This window comes from Pan paniscus, chromosome 18 (assembly GCF_029289425.2).
Source record: "Pan paniscus chromosome 18, NHGRI_mPanPan1-v2.0_pri, whole genome shotgun sequence".
Taxonomy (NCBI): Eukaryota; Metazoa; Chordata; class Mammalia; order Primates; family Hominidae; genus Pan; species Pan paniscus.
Window position 1 is genome coordinate 67,229,222 of NC_073267.2, and position 18,265 is coordinate 67,247,486.

The window sequence follows — 18,265 nt, forward strand, 5'->3', positions numbered from 1 at the left end:
TTGTGTAAAAAGGCTTTTATTTTAATAAGTAAAAATGGCTAAGCTTCCAAAAGTTCTTAAATAGGATTTCAGAGGGAAGAAAATTCGAGAGACCAGCGAGCCAGGCAGGTGAGCGAGCAGCAGAATCCCCCACCCGCTGGCTGCCTCTGCCAGCCATAAACACAGCACGGCCCCGTGGCGGGAGGCCATGCGCCTCCGCACACCCCCCAGCTGCGGGAACCCACCTTGAAGGAGAGGGGCGGGGAGGGCTGCCATTGGTGCCACCAACCCACCCCAGTCCCCATGGTTCTTGGGTCTGCCCAGAGGCTCCTCGCCCACCCCCTAAGGAGGGGGCTGGCCAGCTCTGCAAGCTGAGGAGAGGAGCCGAGGCAGCCTGGGTGAGAGGCCCACCCTCCTCCACACTCCCGCCCTCCTCACGGGGCCCAGTTCGCTGATGGCCCAGGCCTGCCAGGAAGAGCAGCCACCCCCGCCTTTCCGCCCATGCAATTTGCACTCAGAGCCACAGCCGAGAGACACCGTTTCCTTCTGAACATGTTTCTCATCTCTGAGGGGAGACGGGGCAGAAGAAGAGCCTCCACTCTCGCCTCTACCTCCGGGGGGTCCTGGCGCTGCAGCAGGAACAGGCCAGTGAGACCTCAGGGCCCAGCTTCAGGCCCAGCGGGGTCACATCCGTCACACAGGCAGTGGCCGCGACTTCCCTGCAGGGGCATGAAATCATCAGCCTCTTGTCCACTTGCCCACCGGCAGCCCACAGCAGTTGCCACCGAGAGCAGGAGGGAACCCAGCAAAAGCACACAGACAAGCGACAGCAGGGGCTAGACCCAGCTCTGAACAGCAGAACGTCCCAGCGCAGCCCTGCAACCCACTGCGGGCAGGCGGGCAGCCCTGGGCCACAGGCCCCACACTCACCTAGAGACTCTGCAGCCCCAGCCGTCAGGCTGAAATCAAAGTGACAGGCGTCTCACTGGTGGGCTTGCCTTGGGCCAGTACCCCACAAGACCCTGCTGCTGCTACCCCTTTGGACTCAAGGATGGGCCAGGCCCTCCCATGATCTGGGCTAAACAGGGGCTGGAGCCCTGGGTCCCGGTCCTGTGGCGGGGCTCACTCCTCACCTAGGAGGTAGGCAAGCCCGGCCCTTTCTACCCCCGGGGCAGCTGAGGCACAGGGAGGGGGCTGCAGGGGCTGCTCTGGAGGGGGCTTACTGCACAGGCTCAGCCAGCCCACGCTCAGAGAGCAGGGTCCCAGGGTAGAGTCAGCACCCCCGGCTGAGAGGCTGGGGTCTCCTTACACTGCCCCCTTCCCACAGACCTTCCATTTCCCACCTGCAGAACGGACACAGCACTGTCTGTCTGCCCTGACTACTGCCTGGGGGCAGGGGAGGTTGTAAAACAGGTTCTGGAGAAGGTGTAAGAACTTTTTAAAAAGGAAAGAAAAGAGAAAGCCCATCCAGGTAAGGGCAGCCTGGTGACTATTACCCTGGGGAGACTCCCCACCCACACTGCCACTCCAGGCTCACCCGAGGGCTGCAGCTTCCTCCGGATGGATCCAGGGCGGCTACTGGTCCCAGAGCTGGGGGCTGAGTGGGCCCGTGCCGAGGGCTGTGGCGTCTGACAAGCCGGCTCCCACTGTGAGCAGGGAAGGGCGGATGGGCGGGGGCCACGGCTGCCCTGGCTCCCCACCCTGCTGTGCTTCTCTACTCCCCTGCCCTGCCTCCTAACCTCCTAACACCCAGTTTCCTCATCTATCTGCAAAATGGGCACGATGCTCGTGCCCCAGCCTCAGTTATGGCAAGAATTAAATGAGATAATTCATGGAAAGAAGTCAACTAGTTACCACTGAGCATCTACTATGTGCCACCCCCACGGCCAGCTTGTCACCCCACAGGAACCTCCGAGGCCAAGAAGAAATACCTGTACTGAAGAGGCTGCTGGCTGTGGGTTCCAGCCGTAGCTCCACCCACCTCCGGCAGCTTCCCTGCCCCCGCTGCTTCAGGACATCCCCGCCCAGCTCCCTGCTCCTGCCATGACCCAAAGTCTCTGACCCAGGGCCACCTGAGCCAGGCCTGTGACAGTCCCCGTACCTCTAGATGCTCCTGGCTTGACCAGGACCCAAGCTCTGCCCTGCGTAGCCCAGGCCCCAGCTCCACAGAGCGCACCCTCTCAGCAAACTTGAGGGAATAGAGCGTCTCGCTAGTGTTCTTCTCCACAGGGGACACCTAGGGGACACGAGAGCTCACTGCCCACCTGGGCCAGCTGGAGGGGCAGCAGGGTCACGAGAGGGAGCTCACAGCTGGGGCTGTCAGAAGGCTTCCTGGAGAGGTCTGAGGGATGGGGTGGGAGGGCAGGCAACATGGCAGAGGTGCTGTGGTCAAAGGTGGAGAGGAGGGACTGGGAGTTACAAAGGGTGTGTGTGGCCAGGTCTAGGAGCGGGGAGGTCCATTTGCACAGCCTGGGGTGACTGGGTCTCACTGCTAGCGTAGCCCCTACATGCTACGGACTGGCCCGCCCTAACCCAAGGTCCTCACCTGTACCACCATGAGGGTCTTGCTGTCACCACTAAGCGAATCCTGCAGCAGGTAGGTGAGCTTGGAGTTGCGGAAGGGCACGTGGCCCTGGCGGGAGCGCAGGGCAGCAATGACGTCCCCCAGAGCCGACAGCGACTTGTTGATGTGCTGCGCCTCCCGCAGGCGGCTGCCCTCGGCCCCCGACTTGCCCACGCGCTCCGAGCCAGCCAAGTCCACCAGGTTCAGCTTCCCTGCAGGGAAGGCACCCACCAGATCAGGCCTGCCCTGCCCCTTGGGGTTGTGGGGATCCTCAGGCCAGGCTGCCTGCCACTCTCACCCGTGGTGCGGAGGCCTGTGCTGCAGTCCACGCCTCGCACCGTCACGATGAGCAGCGCGTGCGAGCGGGAGCTGTGCTCGTTCAGGTTGGTGAACTCGGTCGTGCGATTAGTGTGGCCAAACTCAAACACCTGGGGGATTGGGAGGAGGGCAGAGGCACAGCGTTGAGAATGGGGTCCTCAGAGTCACCTGGCCCCAAGCACCCATGAGGAGTGGCACCACCCTCCGCAGTTTAGATGAGGAAACTGAGGCTCAGAGAGGCGTGCGGACTTGCCCAAGGGTGCGTGCTTAGGACACAGCAGAGCCTACATTCAAACCCAGTTGTGTCCTCTAGAGCAGTGTGGCTGTGGTCAGGGGCTCCCGCCTCCACACCTTGTTGATGTCGTCCACGCTCTGCACTTGGAACTCAGTCAGCCCTGGTACATACAGCTGCCCACTGCCGTCTGGGCACAGCCGGATCTCCAGTTTTTCCTGAGGCTCTTTCCCTAGCAGGTCCCTGGAGGGGCAGGTGAGACAGTCACTCCCTCCTCCCATTTCCAGCTGCTGTTTGCACTGCACCCAGCCCCCCAGCCAGGAATGTTCCCCCAACCCAGGAAGCTGCCTCCAGCCATCAGCTGAGTGCATCTCTCCTCCTCCAGCTCCTCCACCGCATTCAGCTGAAGACGTGGAGATCTCACTCCACAATACAATGAGCCCCTGTTGGCAGGGCCCCTAGCTGCCCACTCTCACCCATGGCCACCTGGTGTAGCCCACAGGTAGGGGCAAGGATTGCCTGGGTCTCAGAGAGAGCCCCTCCTCCCCCCAGAACCATCCAACCCACTGGGCTGAGTCAGGACTTGCAGCCAGGTCCCTTGACGGCCTCATCTGGTCCCTACACTCCCTTCAGAAAGACCCCACTTCCTATCCCCCATTGCTCCAGCACCACTCCTGAGGATCCCAAAGCTGCCCCTGAGGCCTGCTCCCCACATACTGGGGGTCCCACCTGAGGACCTCGTTCCAGCACCACCCCGGAGGACCCCAAAGCTGCCCCTGAGGCCTGCTCCGCACACCCTGGGGCTCCCACCTGAGGACCTCATTGTAGATCTCCGCAGCGCTGACGGTGATGGTGTACTCCCAGTCAGACGCCTTCTCCTGCACCTCAGAGAAGAGCAGCTGCAGGGCCCGCTGGTTGATACCTGGGTTCTCAGCGGTCCCCTGGGGACAGAAGGAAAGGCCCCAGTAAGCCAGGCCTGTCCCCAAAGACGCTAATGCAGTGTCTGTCCCCAAAGCCCCTTGACTACCCCTCACAAGCAAGCCTCCTTGCCCAAAGCTCTTACCTACCTGCCACTGTCCCCCAAAATGCCCTCCACCAGCTGCGGGCAACTGCACCTCTATTTCCCCACCATTAAAATGGCATCGCCCTGCCAGGACTACCCTGAGACTTATAGTGCAGCACTGGGATGAGGGGCCTGGCCCAGACCCCACACAGGGCAGCTGAGGGCCAGATGCATGCCTGGCCCTGTGGGGCCACCTGGGAGGGGCACTGGAAATGAATGACCCCGCCACTGCCCAGAAAGGCGCTCAGTCTCAGGGAGGCTGAGACCTGGGCTCTGTGGGTGGTAGAGAGGAGGCACAAGGAGGAGCGGGCCAGTGTCCTGGGGAAGGACGGGTGGGCCGGCCTTTCTAGAAGGAAACCTGGAGTCCCCACCCGGGACCTCGAGGCCCTGGGAGCCTGGCCCTCACCCCTCTTCTGACAGCACCTCTCACTCACTCTCTATTCCGGCCGCAGGGGCCTCCTGGCTGGGCCTCAGGTGCCCCTGGCATGCTCTGGCCTCTTGGCCTCAGCCCTGCAGCTCCCTCTGCCCCGGGTACTCCTCTGACCGCCCCTTGGCCGGCTCCGTCATCTCCCTCAGGGAGGCTGCTCCCAAGATGCCCCCTCAGGGAGGCTGCTCCTTCGCCCAGCACCCCCAGATGCCCTGTCCCTCCCCCTAGTCAGTTCCGCATCCCTGGCTTTATTTTTCTCCCTGGCCTGACAGGACACTTGCTGATTTGTGTGGACCCTGCTGTCTCCCCACAGCCAGGTTGGCCCTGTGGGGAGGGCCCTCTGTGGGGGCAGGGACTGTTTGGGTCACAGCTGTGCCTGGCACGATGCCTGATACACCTTATGCATCAGCAGATACACTTGAGGACGAACGCTCTGATGTTCCTGGTGGTCACCTCAACACTAAGCAATCCCAAAGCAGAGCAGGGAGCCCAGAGGATGCCGCACACATCCCCTTCCTCCTCCTGCCTGGCCTGGCCTGCCCCCACTAACTAGTCTCACCAGTCCCAGAATCGAGGGAACAGCAGAGACCAGATGGGAAATAAGAGGGCCGCCCAGCAGGCCTGGCTAGCCCCTTCCCCTGTCCAGACGCCACACCACCTGGCCTCCTCCTGACCTAGGGAATCAATCCCACAGCACCCCTCAGAGCCAGGGCTAGCTTTCCACTGCCCTCTGCCCACAGTCAAGATCCTTCCTAGTCTCAACGCCCCTCTCCCTGGCCTGCCACCTGCTCCACCACACCTGGGAGGGTGCCGGTGACGAGCAGGGAGAGGAAGCCTTGGCCTGGCCCCAGGGACCACCGGCAAGAGCTGGGCTCCCCACAACAGCCTTCATATGCCAGTCTTGCCCTGGGATCTCCTTGAGGACTGAGACCCGCCACTCATCCCAGATCCCCCAGGCCCGGCCCGAGGCAGCGGTAAAGCAGGAGTGTGCACTGCACACTCAAGGTGAAATGCACCCCTGGTCCTGAGAGAGGTCGGTGGCCTGCCCCGGACTCTGTCCCCAAGCCGAGATCCCTGTGATGATAGTCCCCCCTTGCCTCTCTCCCAGTCCTGCTGGGCCCATTGTGGGTGCCCTTGGGCAAGGGGGCCCCCTCTTAAGGCCTGGTGCCTCGGGGCTAACACAGATAACTACAGCCTCTGCTCCTGGGTTGTGAGGACCAAATGAGGCAAAACACACACTGCACAATACCCCAACACCAATGAGGGAGCCCGCATTCCCTTCATGCTTCACTGTGAACCCCCACCCCATTGGGCAGCACCCACCTCCATCGTGTACGTCTTGCCGGCGCCCGTCTGGCCGTACGCAAAGATGCAGACATTGAAGCCATCAATGCAAGAGGTGACCAGGGCCTGCACCTCCTGGAACACCTGGGAGGGTGGTGGGAGGGAGGCTGGTTGGGGGGCTTCCAGGGCCGCTGGGACCACCAGCTACAAGTCCAGCCACCTCCCCAACCATGCTGTCCTTCAGCAACACCACATCACGTGTTACTGCAGTCACTCAGCCCACAATGATTCCTGACTCATGAGTCATACATTAGACATCAGTGGGCAACCGGGCCGCCCAAAGACTGCAGGGAAGACAGGCCAGTGCCTGCTGCCCTTCCCCCAGCTCCTCCTGCTCTCTCTCAAAGAGTGCTCAGCACAAGGAAGGTGGAGGCCAGCACATGCCTGGGGCCTCTCTGGCCTGGGCCTGCCTGCCAGCCATCAGAGGATGGGGGCAAAGATAGAACCAGACATGAGAACAGGAGGGCACAGGCCTGGCAGGGCTGGCAGGTTGGTCTGGGCAGAGATAAGGGAAGAGTGGACACTGAGAACACATGGTTCTCATACAGCCTCAGGGGGTTGGGGGATTCCTAGGAAGGCCCAGGGGACTGATACAGGAGGGTATTCCCGGATGGGGTAGATGGGCAGGGTCATGAAGATGGATGGGGCCATGTGGGTGGGCAGTCACAGCCATGGGGGTGGGAGGGGCTGTGATGGTGGGAGGGGCCTGAAAGTGGGTGAGGCCACATGGTGGGAAGATGGGAGGGGCCTGAGGGTGGGTGGGGCCATGCAGATGGGAGGAGCCACAGCATGAGGGTGGGATGGGCTGTGATGGTAGGAGGGGCCTTGAGAGTGGGCAGGGCCATGCAGTGGAAGGGGCCACCTGAATGGGAGGACCCAAAGCCATGGTGGTGGGAGGGGCTGTGGGTGAGGCCATGTGGTGGAAGGGGCTGTGGATATAGGAGGGGCCACATGGTGGGAGGAGCCACAGCTGAGAGAATGGAATGAGTTACGATAGTGGGAAGGGCCTCAAGGGTGGGCGGGGCCACACAGTAGAAGGGGCCTTGGGGACGGGAGGAACCACAGCCATGGGAGGGAATGGGCTGTGTCTGGATCTCTCCTTCCTAAGGAGGCTTTCAAGGCCTTCAGTCTTAACTTCCCACCCTCTTCTGTCCTCCAGAGGAAGGAGCAGGACCCTGGCTCCCCACTTCTGATTCCTGCACCCCCCACTCTTAACGCTTCTTCCTGCCCGGCGCCCCCGCTCCCTGTGAGTCCATCTTTCCCTCTCTCCATTGCTTTCCCTTTCCCGCATGGGGCCACACTCACGTCCTGCTGCGAGGCCTGTGGGGAGAAGACCTTGTCCAGCTCGAAGGACACAGGCTTGCCCTTGTGCAGCAGGTGGATGATGGAGTCGTCGTCGGCATCGAACGTCACAGCATTGGTGGCCTCAGGTCCTTCCCCATCCTCTTTGGTGACTGGCCGGACACGAGCAATCACTCGGATGTTCCCTGGATTGGTTGGGGATGGGGAAATGGGTCCAGGCCATGTCAAGACCAGTCTCCATTCTGGTCCACTGGTGTCCCAGGCAGACTAGTTGACCTAGGAGTCCCCTGACTTTTAAGCACAGCCCCCTAGGGGAAGGGGGCCCACAAAGCTGTTATCCGTCATTCACACTATAGTATGAATTCACTTAGTACATTTCTTCTTGAACAGACCAGTTGACTGGGGTGGAGCTCTGCCTTAGGGATAGGGAGGAAAGGTCAGTTGTGGGGCTCAAGCACTGCACCCCATCAGGGTGAGACACCAGAACAGACACTCTTTTTCTCCCTGGACTTCAGTTTCTTCATCCAGACAACGAGGGGCTTGGGCCCCAATGAGCAAAGAGCCTTGTCCTGAATGGCAGGACAGGGCTTAGGAATCAGATGGGCATATAGGCCCAGGCAGCAGGTGATGACTGGTGGTGTATCTGAGGGCCCAGATAGTGGGGCAGCCACAGGGGTATCTGGCAGCATGAGCTGGTCATGCCACCATCTACTTCCAGCCTTTGTTGGGATCCCTGTGCTCTTGGAATGAAGAGGAAACACCCCCCACTGCCAGCAGGGCCCACCTGCCCTCCCTTTTCACCCATCCGTTCCAGCTCACTGTCCAGGTCTCAGCTCTAACTTTGCCTTCTCTGGGAAGCCCCTCAACACACTTGCCTGTCCCATACCCAGGAAAGCCTGTCTCAGCCCTGGAAGGGGGCAGGGTTGGGGTTCCCTGACAATCATCATTGTTGATTCTCACACTAAAGTGTGCACCGGGAGGCAGTCTGTGGGGCCATGACCATAGCCTCGGGCTGGAACGGCACCTGGCACAGAGCAGGCACTCTAGAGCTCCATGCAGTGAATGGTGGAGTCTCAAGCTTGACCAGGCCCCAGGTCAGAATAAGCGGCTTTCCAGCTGCCACCAACCCAATGCTGCAACACCACACCCCTCGGCTATCCAGGGCCTGGGGAGTCACCTGCCCAGGCACTGGGGCCAGGGCTTCTGAGCTGGACAGACTCAAGTTCAAATCCAAGGCAGACCATTTAATATCCATGTGGCTTTGAGCAAGTTCCCTGCCTTCTCTGTGCCTCTGTTTCCTTATCTACAGAGATAGGATTAGAATAGTGCCTCAATGGTGGGGTGAGCTCCAAGCATGACTGCCAAGCCAGGTCGAGGACCCCGAGGCCAGCACCCACCCCCAGCCCTCCTGCAGTCACCTTTCAGCCGCACGAGCTCATTGTGGCACTTCTTACGCAGCTGCAGCTCGCGGCGGTACTTGCGCAGCAGCTCCTGGTTGTTGCTGTTGACCTCCTCGATGGCCTGGCCTATCTGGTGGGGGGTGCACACCACTGTCAGGGGGCCGGCTCCATCAGCCTTACCGGCCTGACTGCCCACCCCTGAGGGGTGCTCACTGCCTCCTGCCCCTGGCTGAGTACCTGACACACGCTGTCACATGTCAGACTGTCCCAATCACCCCTCTGGGTAGGTACTGCTACCATCCCCATTTTACAGATGATGAAACTGAGCCGCAGAGACACTAAGCTGACAGCTTGAGGCTGCTCTGCTAATAAGCATAGAGGCAGGACTCAGCCCTCCACACCACAGCACTAGTGCTTGACTATGTGATTCAGCCAGACTCAAATTCCAACTCTGCCCCTGAGTAGCTGGGGACCTGAGACCACTGGCTCAATGTCTTTAAGCCTCAATTTTCTCATCTGGAAAGCAGGGATAATACCATCTAACTCATGAATCTGTAAAGATCTCCCAGTTACATTTCACAGGTGGAAAAAAGATGCAAAATCACACATACAGTATCACACTGTACACAAATCACACATCCCCTTTCTGGAGTAGAAGGGAAGTGTATACAGTGTATACAGTCTTCCCTTAGTAACTGTGGAGGATACAAAAATCCACAGATGCTCAAGCCCCTGATATAAAATGATATAGTGTTTGCCTGTAACCTACACACATCCTCCCATATACTTTATTTTTTTTGAGACAGGGTCTTGCTCTGTTGCCCAGGCTGGAAGTGCAATCACAGCTCCATGGATGTGGTGGAAACTCATTGTGAGTGGTGTTATCTTGGCTCACTGCAGCCTCGACCTCCCAGACCCAAGCAATCCTCCCACCTCAGCCTCCCGAGTAGCTGGGAATACAGGTGCAGGCCACCGCACTCAGCTAGTTTTTTTATATTTTTTTGTAGAGATGGGGTCCCACTATGTTGCCGAGGCTGGTCTTGAACTCCTGGGCTCAAGTGCTCCTCCTGCCTCAGCCTCCCAAAGTGTTGGGATTACAGGTGTGAGCCACTGTGCCCAGCCCCTCCCATGTACTTTAAATCATCTCCAGGTTACTTATAATATCTAACACAATGAAAATGCTGGGTAGGGGCTGGGTGCGGTGGCTCATGCCGGTAATGCCAGCACTTTGGGAGGCGGAGGTGGGCGGATCACCTGAGGTCAGGAGTTCAAAACCAGCCTGGCCAACATGGTGAAGCCCAGCCTCTATTAAAAATACAAAACAAACAAACAAACAAACAAAACTAGCCCGGCATGGTGGCACACGCCTGTAATCCCAGCTACCCAGGAGGCTGAGGCAGGAGAGTCGCTTGAACCCGGGAGGTGGGGGTTGCAGTAAGCTGAGATCCCGCCATTGCACTCCAGCCTGGGCAACAAGAGTGAAACACTGTCTCAAAAAAAAAAAATGCTGTGTAAATAGTTGTTATATGTTATTTTTTATTTCTATTATTTCTAATTGTTGTACTGTTAATTTTTTTCAAATATTTTTGATCTGTGGTTGTTTGAATCTGGGAATGCAGAACCTGTGGATGGGGGAAGGGCCTACCATATATTCACACACACACACACATACACACACACACACACAATTGGCTTAAGCATGCTCAGAACAGTCGGGGGAAATGCTGAGAGGCCACATTGGAAGAGTTGGGTGGGTGGCAGAGAGGCCTTTCCTATTCACCTGATGCCCTGCTATGGAGTTTGACTTTTCACCACGTCCATGTATTACTGATATAGTCTTTTAAAGGAGAAGAACTATATTCTGTTCCCAAAATATATTAGTCTTTGCAAAGCTATCATACAAATTCAAGGAGCTAACGGCTATAAACAGCTCGACATGTAGGAGGCACTTAAGAGGCGCTGGTTATTCTCATATGTACAAGTACAGCTTGAAAGAATTAAGTTAAACCTAACAGAGGTAAGACTGTATCGGCCAGTCATGGTGGCTCACACCAATAATCTCAGCACTGCGGGAGGCCAAGGCAGGAGGACTGCTTGAAGCCAGGAGTTCAAGACCAGCCTGGGCAACATAATGAACCCTGTCTCTAATAATTTTTTTAAAAAATACGTATGTAGCATGTTTTTTGTTTGTTTTTGAGATAAAGTCTCGCTGTCACACAGGCTGAAGTGCAGTGGCATGATCTTGGTTCACCGCAACCTCCGCCTTCTGGGTTCAAGTGATTCTCCTGCCTCAGCCTCCCGAGTAGCTGGAATTAACAGGCACCTGCCACCCATGCCCAGCTAATTTTTGTAATTTTAGTAGAGACAAAGTTTTGCCTTGTTGGCCAGGCTGGTCTCAAACTCCTGACCTCAAGTGATCCGCCTGCCTCGGACTCCCAAAGTGTTGGAATTACAGGTGTGAGCCACCGCGCCTGGCCTGCATGTTTGAAATATGAAGTTATCTGTAACATGTTTGGTTTAAAGAATCATAGTAAGACAAATAGCCGAATGCCTGCCCTGAGCAGTCTAGTTTCAAACAGGGCCTATAAGGGCAGCAGTAAGTATCATGGTGGGTGGGGCAGGGGCTGCTGTCTGAGGGGCTTTGTCTGAGCTTTGGAGGGACGCCCTGAGTGGATGTCGTGTCTCTCCCAGTGCACCCCCTTAGCCTGGACCCTCCCACCCACTGCCCTTGCTCACCTCGGCCTTGACACTCCTGAGGGCCTCCTGCAGCAGCAGTGGGAAGCCGCGCACCTGCCGCTTGAGCCCATTGTAGTCGTTGGTGAGGGTCCGCAGTGCCGGCTGCAAGGTCAGCAAGTTGGTCCGGACGCCTATGGGGACACTCAGGCTGTGAGGCGGGAGGGGATGAGGGGCCGCGGCGTGGGGCAGACAGGGCCCAGCTGGTCAGCTCACCTGCTAGATTCTCGTGCACAGCCTTCATCTCCACCTGGGCTCTGGCAAAGGCCTCCTCAATGGCTCGGTTCTTGTCCTCTTCCAGGGACTGCATCTCCTCCAGCATCTGCCCATGGGCCCGCTCCAGCTCTGACTCGTACATGGCAATCTGGCCAGACCAGGAAAAGGCTCAGTACCTCGAGGTGCGGGAGGGAGAGGGGCAGGTGCCACACCGAGAAAGAAACTGGTCACCTCCCATGCACATGAACACACATGCACACACACATGTGCACACCCAGAGGGGCAGAATGGCCTTGTCTTCCTCCCCCTACAGGGCTGTGAGCTCTGGGCATTGGCCCCAACACCAACCCAGTGCTGAGCACACATCAGGTGCCCAAGCCACGTGCCCTCAGGAAGGTAGGAGAGGGCCTCTGTGATGACAGTGACAAGTGCCACGTAGAGCTTACTGAGCACAGCCTGTGTGCTGGGCCGTGGGCACAAAGCTTCTTGGGATCACGTTCCTGAGTCCCCACTGTGAGGTGGGTTCTGGAACCAGATCGTGTTATAATAGATGAGGAAAAGGAAACCAGACAAAACTTGCCCTGGGTCCCGTGGCCATCGGGGAGAGGAGGGACTGGACCCCGTGTCTGTGGGGTACCCAAATGTTTAACCGATGCATTGGCCCAAGGGCCTGCCTCTGGCTTCCTGGCTGGGCATGTGCCCCCACACAGCCTGGGTACCTGCGCCCGGAGCCGCGCGGTCAGCTGGTGTGAGCTCTGCAGCTGCTGTTCCATCTCCTTCAGCACCTGCCTCTGCATAGCCACCTGCTCCTGCAGGTGCTGGTTCCGGGCCTGGGACTCGCTGAGGGCCTGCTTGGTCTTGGACGACTCCACCTCCACTGTCTTGATGACATACTGCAGGGTGAGGGAGGAATGGCACGTGGAGCCAGCGGGCACCGGACCTCACCCAAGAGCCTGAGACGCAGCCGGCCAGGGGAAGGAACTCTCGGGAACATCCCACTCAGAAACCAGAAAAAAACTAGAGGAGCCTTGAGGTCCTGGCTTTCCAGAAAGCTGGGGGGGTCTCCTGGAACCTTCTCAGCTTAACAAGAGGCTACTATGAGCCTGGCTGGGGCCCCATCCTGGGTACAAACAAGAAAGGCAAAAAGACGAGGGCAGAATCCAGGGGCTGCGCTGCATCTGTGCCTGGCACCTCAGCTGTTGGATACCTACTCGGTGCCTGGCCCTGGATACAGGAAGGGGAAGGGGCAGGACCAAGCACAGAACTGGAATAATTCGTCCACCCACACACACCTACCTATTCACCAGGACAAGCCCCCCTTATGGGCTGGCCCTGCCCCAGGTGCCAGGGGCCTTGGGCTGAGGCACAGATCAGGTGGGCCAGGGCTCACCTTGACAGGTGGGGACTGGGCCCGCAGGCTGGCAATGGTCTCGTGGCTGTCACGCAGGCGCCGACTGAGCCGCTCCTCCTCCTGTGCCTTCTCAGCCAGGCAGTCCTTGAGCCGCAGCTCCACCTCAGCCAGCCGGTCGGTCTTCTGCTGCACCTCTAGGTTCAGCTCTGACAGCATGCCTTTGCTTTCCGCCATCTCCAGCTGCAGCTGGGACAGCTTGTCACGGAGCTGGGCGCTCTCCTGCAGCCATTGGGAGGCACTGGATGAGTGCAAGGGACAGGCTCACTGTGAGGAGCTGGGGTGGCCCTCCAGGACCAGCATGGGGACCGCGGCCATTCTGCTCACCTGGCTGTGCTCACAACCTGGGCAGGGACCTGCTGGCTTTGTGCGCAGCTCTTGCAGCTCGGCCTCACAGCGCCGCATCTCCTGCCTCAGTCGCTCATTCTCCACCATCAGCAGGTCCCGGTGCTTCTCCAAGTCGGTGCCCCCCTGCAGAGAGCCAGGGCCGAGGGGGCGCATGTGGCGAGGGCAGATGACGGGGGAAAGAAGAGAGGCCCGCGGAGATGGCACAAGGGCAGGGAAGAGAGGAGAGGTGTGGAGAAAGGCAGAGGGCAGGAGAAAAAGAAAAAGAAAAAGGCAAGGGCAAGAGAGGAGGGAACAAACTCAAGAGAGAAACCAAGAGAAAGACAGTGGAGGGCAGAGTTGAGAAGGGTGGTGACCCAGAGCCTGCTCTCCCTGCTGCCCCCACCCTATTCTGAGTGTGAAAGTCACAAGGAGAGACATATTTATACCAGGGTTCACACTCCCGTTTAATGTCAGCAACAGAGAAGGAACCTCCCACCCCCTGGAGCCACAAGGCCTCTGAGGGTACTAGGAGGTGGGGATAAGGCTCTCGGTGTGTTTCTGAGACAGAGTGGGATGTGCGGGCTCAGGAGAGAGAGGGTCGCACCCCTGCCCCTGGCAGGGCCCATCTGTACAAGGCAGGCCAGCCCCCTGCGCTACCCCAGGACAGCCTTGTGGCCTCACCAGCTCAGATCGCAGTCGGCTCACTTCCTGGGCCTGGCTAATGAGCTTCTCCTTCAGGTGTTCTACCTGTGGGCACAGAGTCAGGAGCAAGGTGAGCCTCAGTCCTCAGCTCCAGCCTACACCCAGGCCTCCTGCCCAGCACCAGGGATGACTGATGTGGCCGTGGCTTCTTCTAAGGCTGTGGCCTTAGGTTCCCCTATGTTCAAGCATCCCATCACACCTGGGACTTCAGGTGAGAGAAACCTGGGCTGGTGCTGACAGCCTCCCGCACCCTCTCCCTCCACAGGACAGAGCCAACCCCAGCTCTTCAGGAAAGCCCAGAGAGCAAGTGCAACCAAGGCCACCCCGATGCCCCCTGGGCCCACCCAACGGCAGCCCACCCTCAGGACCCCTCACTACACGAGCCCCTCCCAAAGTCCTGTACCTGCCTGTGTCTATGTAATTTTATGTTCTCTCTCTTTAAAGGGGCCCCCAGATTGTACATACTCCAGGTCCTCCGAGCCCTAGATCCACCCTGGCCCAGCCCCCAGAATTTTCCACTTGGGGTGGTCTCTGGCAAGTCAGCCTGTGGAGATGGGTCTGCCAGTGGTCAGGGCACACTCAGAACCTGTGTCCACCCCTGCTCCCAATCTGCCTTGCAGGAAAGCTGTGGCAGCCAAGGCTGTTAGAGGGGGAAGGGGGTGTGCACCCCATGAGGAAGCCACGGTTACCTAGCTTATCCAGACCCCAGAAGAGGGGACACCATCATGGTGCCAGTCCCATGAGGGCAGATCCCAGGGGAGCAACCCTTCCCCAGCGCTGTCCTCCAGCCAGCCATCCCCTCCCAAGGCCCTAGACCCTGGTCTCACATCAGCCCACCCCCAGAAACCTCTCTCAGGAAACAATTCACAGACACAGACTTTGGCTCCAGCTTCCGTCAGGGCATGTTTAGGACTTTTCTTGCAGAACGTCCTGTGGTGAGCAACCCCCCACCTCGGGAAAGGTGCGCTAAGAGCCAGATTCCTGTGTGGTGGTTTAGGAGGTTTACACAGCTGGGTTCTCATTACTAAATGATAGGCAACGACGTCCACTGATTACAGGGGACAGCCAGGTAAGGCAGGTGAGGGGCTGTGCAGGGCTTGGCTCCCAAGAACCCTCTAAGAAGGCGGCCACCACGTACTCTCCTCGGACGACAGGAGGTGAGAACGCACACCCAGCATCGCCAAAATTCTCATCTTTCAAGAGAGGCCTAGGCCAGCCTGAGCAACACAGCAAGACCCCATCTCTACAAAAAGTTTCAAAACTCAGCCGAGTGCACCAGTGCACGCTTATAATCCCAGCTGTAATCCGGGGGGTTAGGTGGGAGGATCACCTGAGCCCAGGAGTTTGAAGCTGCAGTAAGCTATGATAGCATCACTGTACCCCAGGGTGACAGAGCGAGGCTGTCTAAAAAAAATAAAATAAAAATAGAGGCTTAGAGTCCGCCCCCTTAGCACTCAGCAGCATGCATCAGCCATAGTTAAGACAGGCCGGACATCTGGATTTTGGGGGTGTGTGTAAAATCTCCCTACTTTACATGGTTGAGATGTCATCAAACAAGTCTGTGTCATCAAACAAGGTAGTGTTCGGCCTCGGAGGTCCCTGTCTCCCAGGGTGGGGGAGAACAGCTGACTCACAGCAGCTAGGCCAGCTCTGAGCGGTCAGGGAGGAAGTGGACCAAGGGATCCACCCCCACCTCTGAGGAAAAGGCCAGGGAGCTGGCACTGCCTGCTCTTGGTGGGGCAGGGGGATTCCAAGATGCAAGACCCAGGTGAAAGGCTGGGGGCCCAGCCAGGCCTCCTGGGGGACAAGCAGGTGACCCAAGGGCCAGACCCCTGGAGGTCAGCTCTGCCGCCACCTGCACAAACACATTCCTTCCTAGCAACACGCTGGGTCACGGGCCAGGCAGGGAGGCAGAGCTTGTGCCACTTCTCTGCCCACTCAGTGCCTGATGAGAGGACGGCTCAAGTCCTTTGGCCCCTGGGTGGGAGTAGGGACAGTTTGCATGAGGCAGCCTTTCTGCTTTCGTCCTAAAATTGAGAATACCCTGAATAAGCACCCTTAGAGGAGTGGGCAGGTGAATTACAATGTGTATATATAGTACATAGACTATTCTGTCATCATTACATTCATGTTTATCAGGAGTTTTAAATGTCATGGGGAAAGGCTCATCAACATATTAAGTCCAAGAAACATCTGAAAAACCATTGAGTGTACAGCACTAAAAAGTGGGGGTCTCTGGGCTGTGGAATTATAGTTGACAAAATCTTTATGCTTTTCAGTAATTTTTTTTTTTCTTTTTGAGACAGGGTCTCACTCTGTCACCCAGGCTGGAGTGCAGTGCCTCGATCTAGGCTCACTGCAGCCTAGACCTCCTGGACTCAAGCCATCCTCCCATCTCAGCCTCCCGAGTAGCTGGGACTACAAGCACATACCATCACGCCCGGCTAATTTTTTTTTTTTTTTTTTAATGTATAGAAGGGTCTTGCCATTTTGCCCAAGCTGGCCTTGAATTCCTGGCCTCAAGCAGTCTTCCCGCCTCAGCCTCCCAAAGTGCTGGGATTACTGTTGTGAGCCCCTGCGCCCGGCCAGTAATTTTTCAGTCTCAAAGAATACGTAATTCCTACTCTCCCTACCCTGACATAAGTGAACTGACTTCCTTTTCAAAAGGTTGAAGTCTCCTTCCACGCCCCCTCCCTCCCCAGACAGGCTGCTGCCTCAGCATGGGGCTGGGCGTGCTAACCTTGATCATCTCCACTGCCGTGCTGGGGGTGGGAGGTGGGATACCCACCAGCCACCTGCCTGCGGCCCAGGGTTCTGTTCTGTCCTTGCATCACAATGGGAACCTGGGGGCTCCTGGGCTCTGTCTGGAATCTCAGAGGGGCACCCAAAAGGAAGTGGCCGCAACCGGGGCAGGCTGGGGAGCATGGGGGATGGTGAGGGAGTTGAGGAAGGGGCTATAAAGGCCCCTTTGTTCAGAGGTGTCAGACACTAGGTCATCTCTGGCTTCTTGAGGGCAGCAAAGCAGGCGGAATGTGACTGAGACGCAGCAGACTGGCACCACAAGCACTCTGGCCAAGGCACCAGTGGCCTGCTCCGTGGCAGGTGGTTGGCCAGCTCTACTGGGGGCTAGGTCTCGGGCTTGTAGGGAAGATGTCTGCTTTCTCCTGCACTTGAAGGCAGGTAATCTCTCAGAGTTAGGGAAAACAGGCAAGAAGTCAGAGAGAAACGGAGGCACCTGGGGAAAGCGGATGGCAGATGGCCTGGGAGCAGTGAGAGCCAAGAGCAGGCAGCGCCTGCCTCAGGGAAGACTGAGGGCCCTTCACACACTCACCGCAGCTTCCAGCCAGCAAGGGCCGTCCATGTCTCTAAGCCCAACAGGGGAGGGTCCCGAGCGCCACCCTGGGCCCAATACATACTTGTGGCCACAAAGGGGCAGCAGGCACATGCCTGAGCCCAAGACACAGGACGGAGGAGAAAGCAGACTCCCCACTAGGCCGCTGAAACGGTCCCAGGACAGCATGGACGTCAATCCAGGGCTGAGGACGGACCAGGCTGGGGCTGTGCGACACTCCTCCCGGGCCCAAGCTCCTCATCAGCCAGAGCAACTGAATCACGGGCCTGCTGCAGGGGGCGTCGCCCTGCCTGCTCAAGGGGAAGAGGGAGCTGGGCCTGTCTGCCGGCTTGACACCACCTGCATTTACACTTCACAGGCAGAAGCGGCTCGACCGAGGGTGGGGCCGGTCAGCCCAGGTCTTTGTGTTTTCTCAGCTGTCTGCTTCCAAGGCGGCCTCTTACCATTACAGAAAGAAAACCTGCTGGTTACCTCCTTACCTCCCACCAAGCCCAGTCAACGATCATCAGCTGTCTGCTGAGGAAAAGCGGGCTCTCCCAGGCTGAAGCTGCTGAGCTGGGAAGGCCAGAGGGTCAGGGATCCAGACAACCTCAAGGAAACTCAGCCCAGAGGCCAGCGGGGCGGCCCTGGGAGCACACCCTGTGGAGCCCACAGAAGGCCTGATCCTGGCTGTATGACCACCGGCCAGGCCTATCTGTCCCCTGTCCATGCTACCCTGCCTCTGTTGCCAAGTCTTCACCTCTGGGTCCTTCCGCCACTGATGGGCAGTAATAGCAGCTGACAATTCGAATTCTAAAGCCAGGCTGCCCAGGTTCTAACCCAGACATCCCCTTACCTGCTGGGTAACCTTGGACAAGTCTCTTAAGTTCTCTATGTCTCTTAGTTTCCTTATTTGTATA

At 58.1% G+C, this 18,265-nt stretch overlaps 1 protein-coding gene across 11 annotated transcripts in view; it reads right to left on the reverse strand.

The window, feature by feature from the left end:
* KIFC3 (kinesin family member C3) overlaps positions 1-18,265 on the reverse strand; it is a 45,062-nt gene continuing 26,797 nt past the window's right edge. For 5 of the 11 annotated variants that reach the window (XM_063598019.1, XM_063598017.1, XM_063598018.1 and 2 more), the window contains 15 exons: positions 13,994-14,059; positions 13,313-13,456; positions 12,968-13,207; positions 12,297-12,470; positions 11,578-11,725; positions 11,365-11,495; positions 8,647-8,758; positions 7,232-7,413; positions 5,906-6,010; positions 3,903-4,033; positions 3,212-3,335; positions 2,841-2,970; positions 2,525-2,754; positions 2,081-2,215; positions 1-1,625 (listed from right to left, as the gene is read on the reverse strand). In XM_063598019.1, coding sequence (XP_063454089.1) covers positions 1,359-1,625; positions 2,081-2,215; positions 2,525-2,754; positions 2,841-2,970; positions 3,212-3,335; positions 3,903-4,033; positions 5,906-6,010; positions 7,232-7,413; positions 8,647-8,758; positions 11,365-11,495; positions 11,578-11,725; positions 12,297-12,470; positions 12,968-13,207; positions 13,313-13,456; positions 13,994-14,059 — 2,319 coding nt within the window. In that variant the 3' untranslated portion in view covers positions 1-1,358. Of the gene's footprint in view, positions 1,626-2,080; positions 2,216-2,524; positions 2,755-2,840; positions 2,971-3,211; positions 3,336-3,902; positions 4,034-5,905; positions 6,011-7,231; positions 7,414-8,646; positions 8,759-11,364; positions 11,496-11,577; positions 11,726-12,296; positions 12,471-12,967; positions 13,208-13,312; positions 13,457-13,993; positions 14,060-16,754; positions 16,847-18,265 lie in introns of those variants that run through there. The other 6 variants (XM_063598021.1, XM_063598022.1, XM_055100035.2 and 3 more) reach the window with 3 other exon arrangements.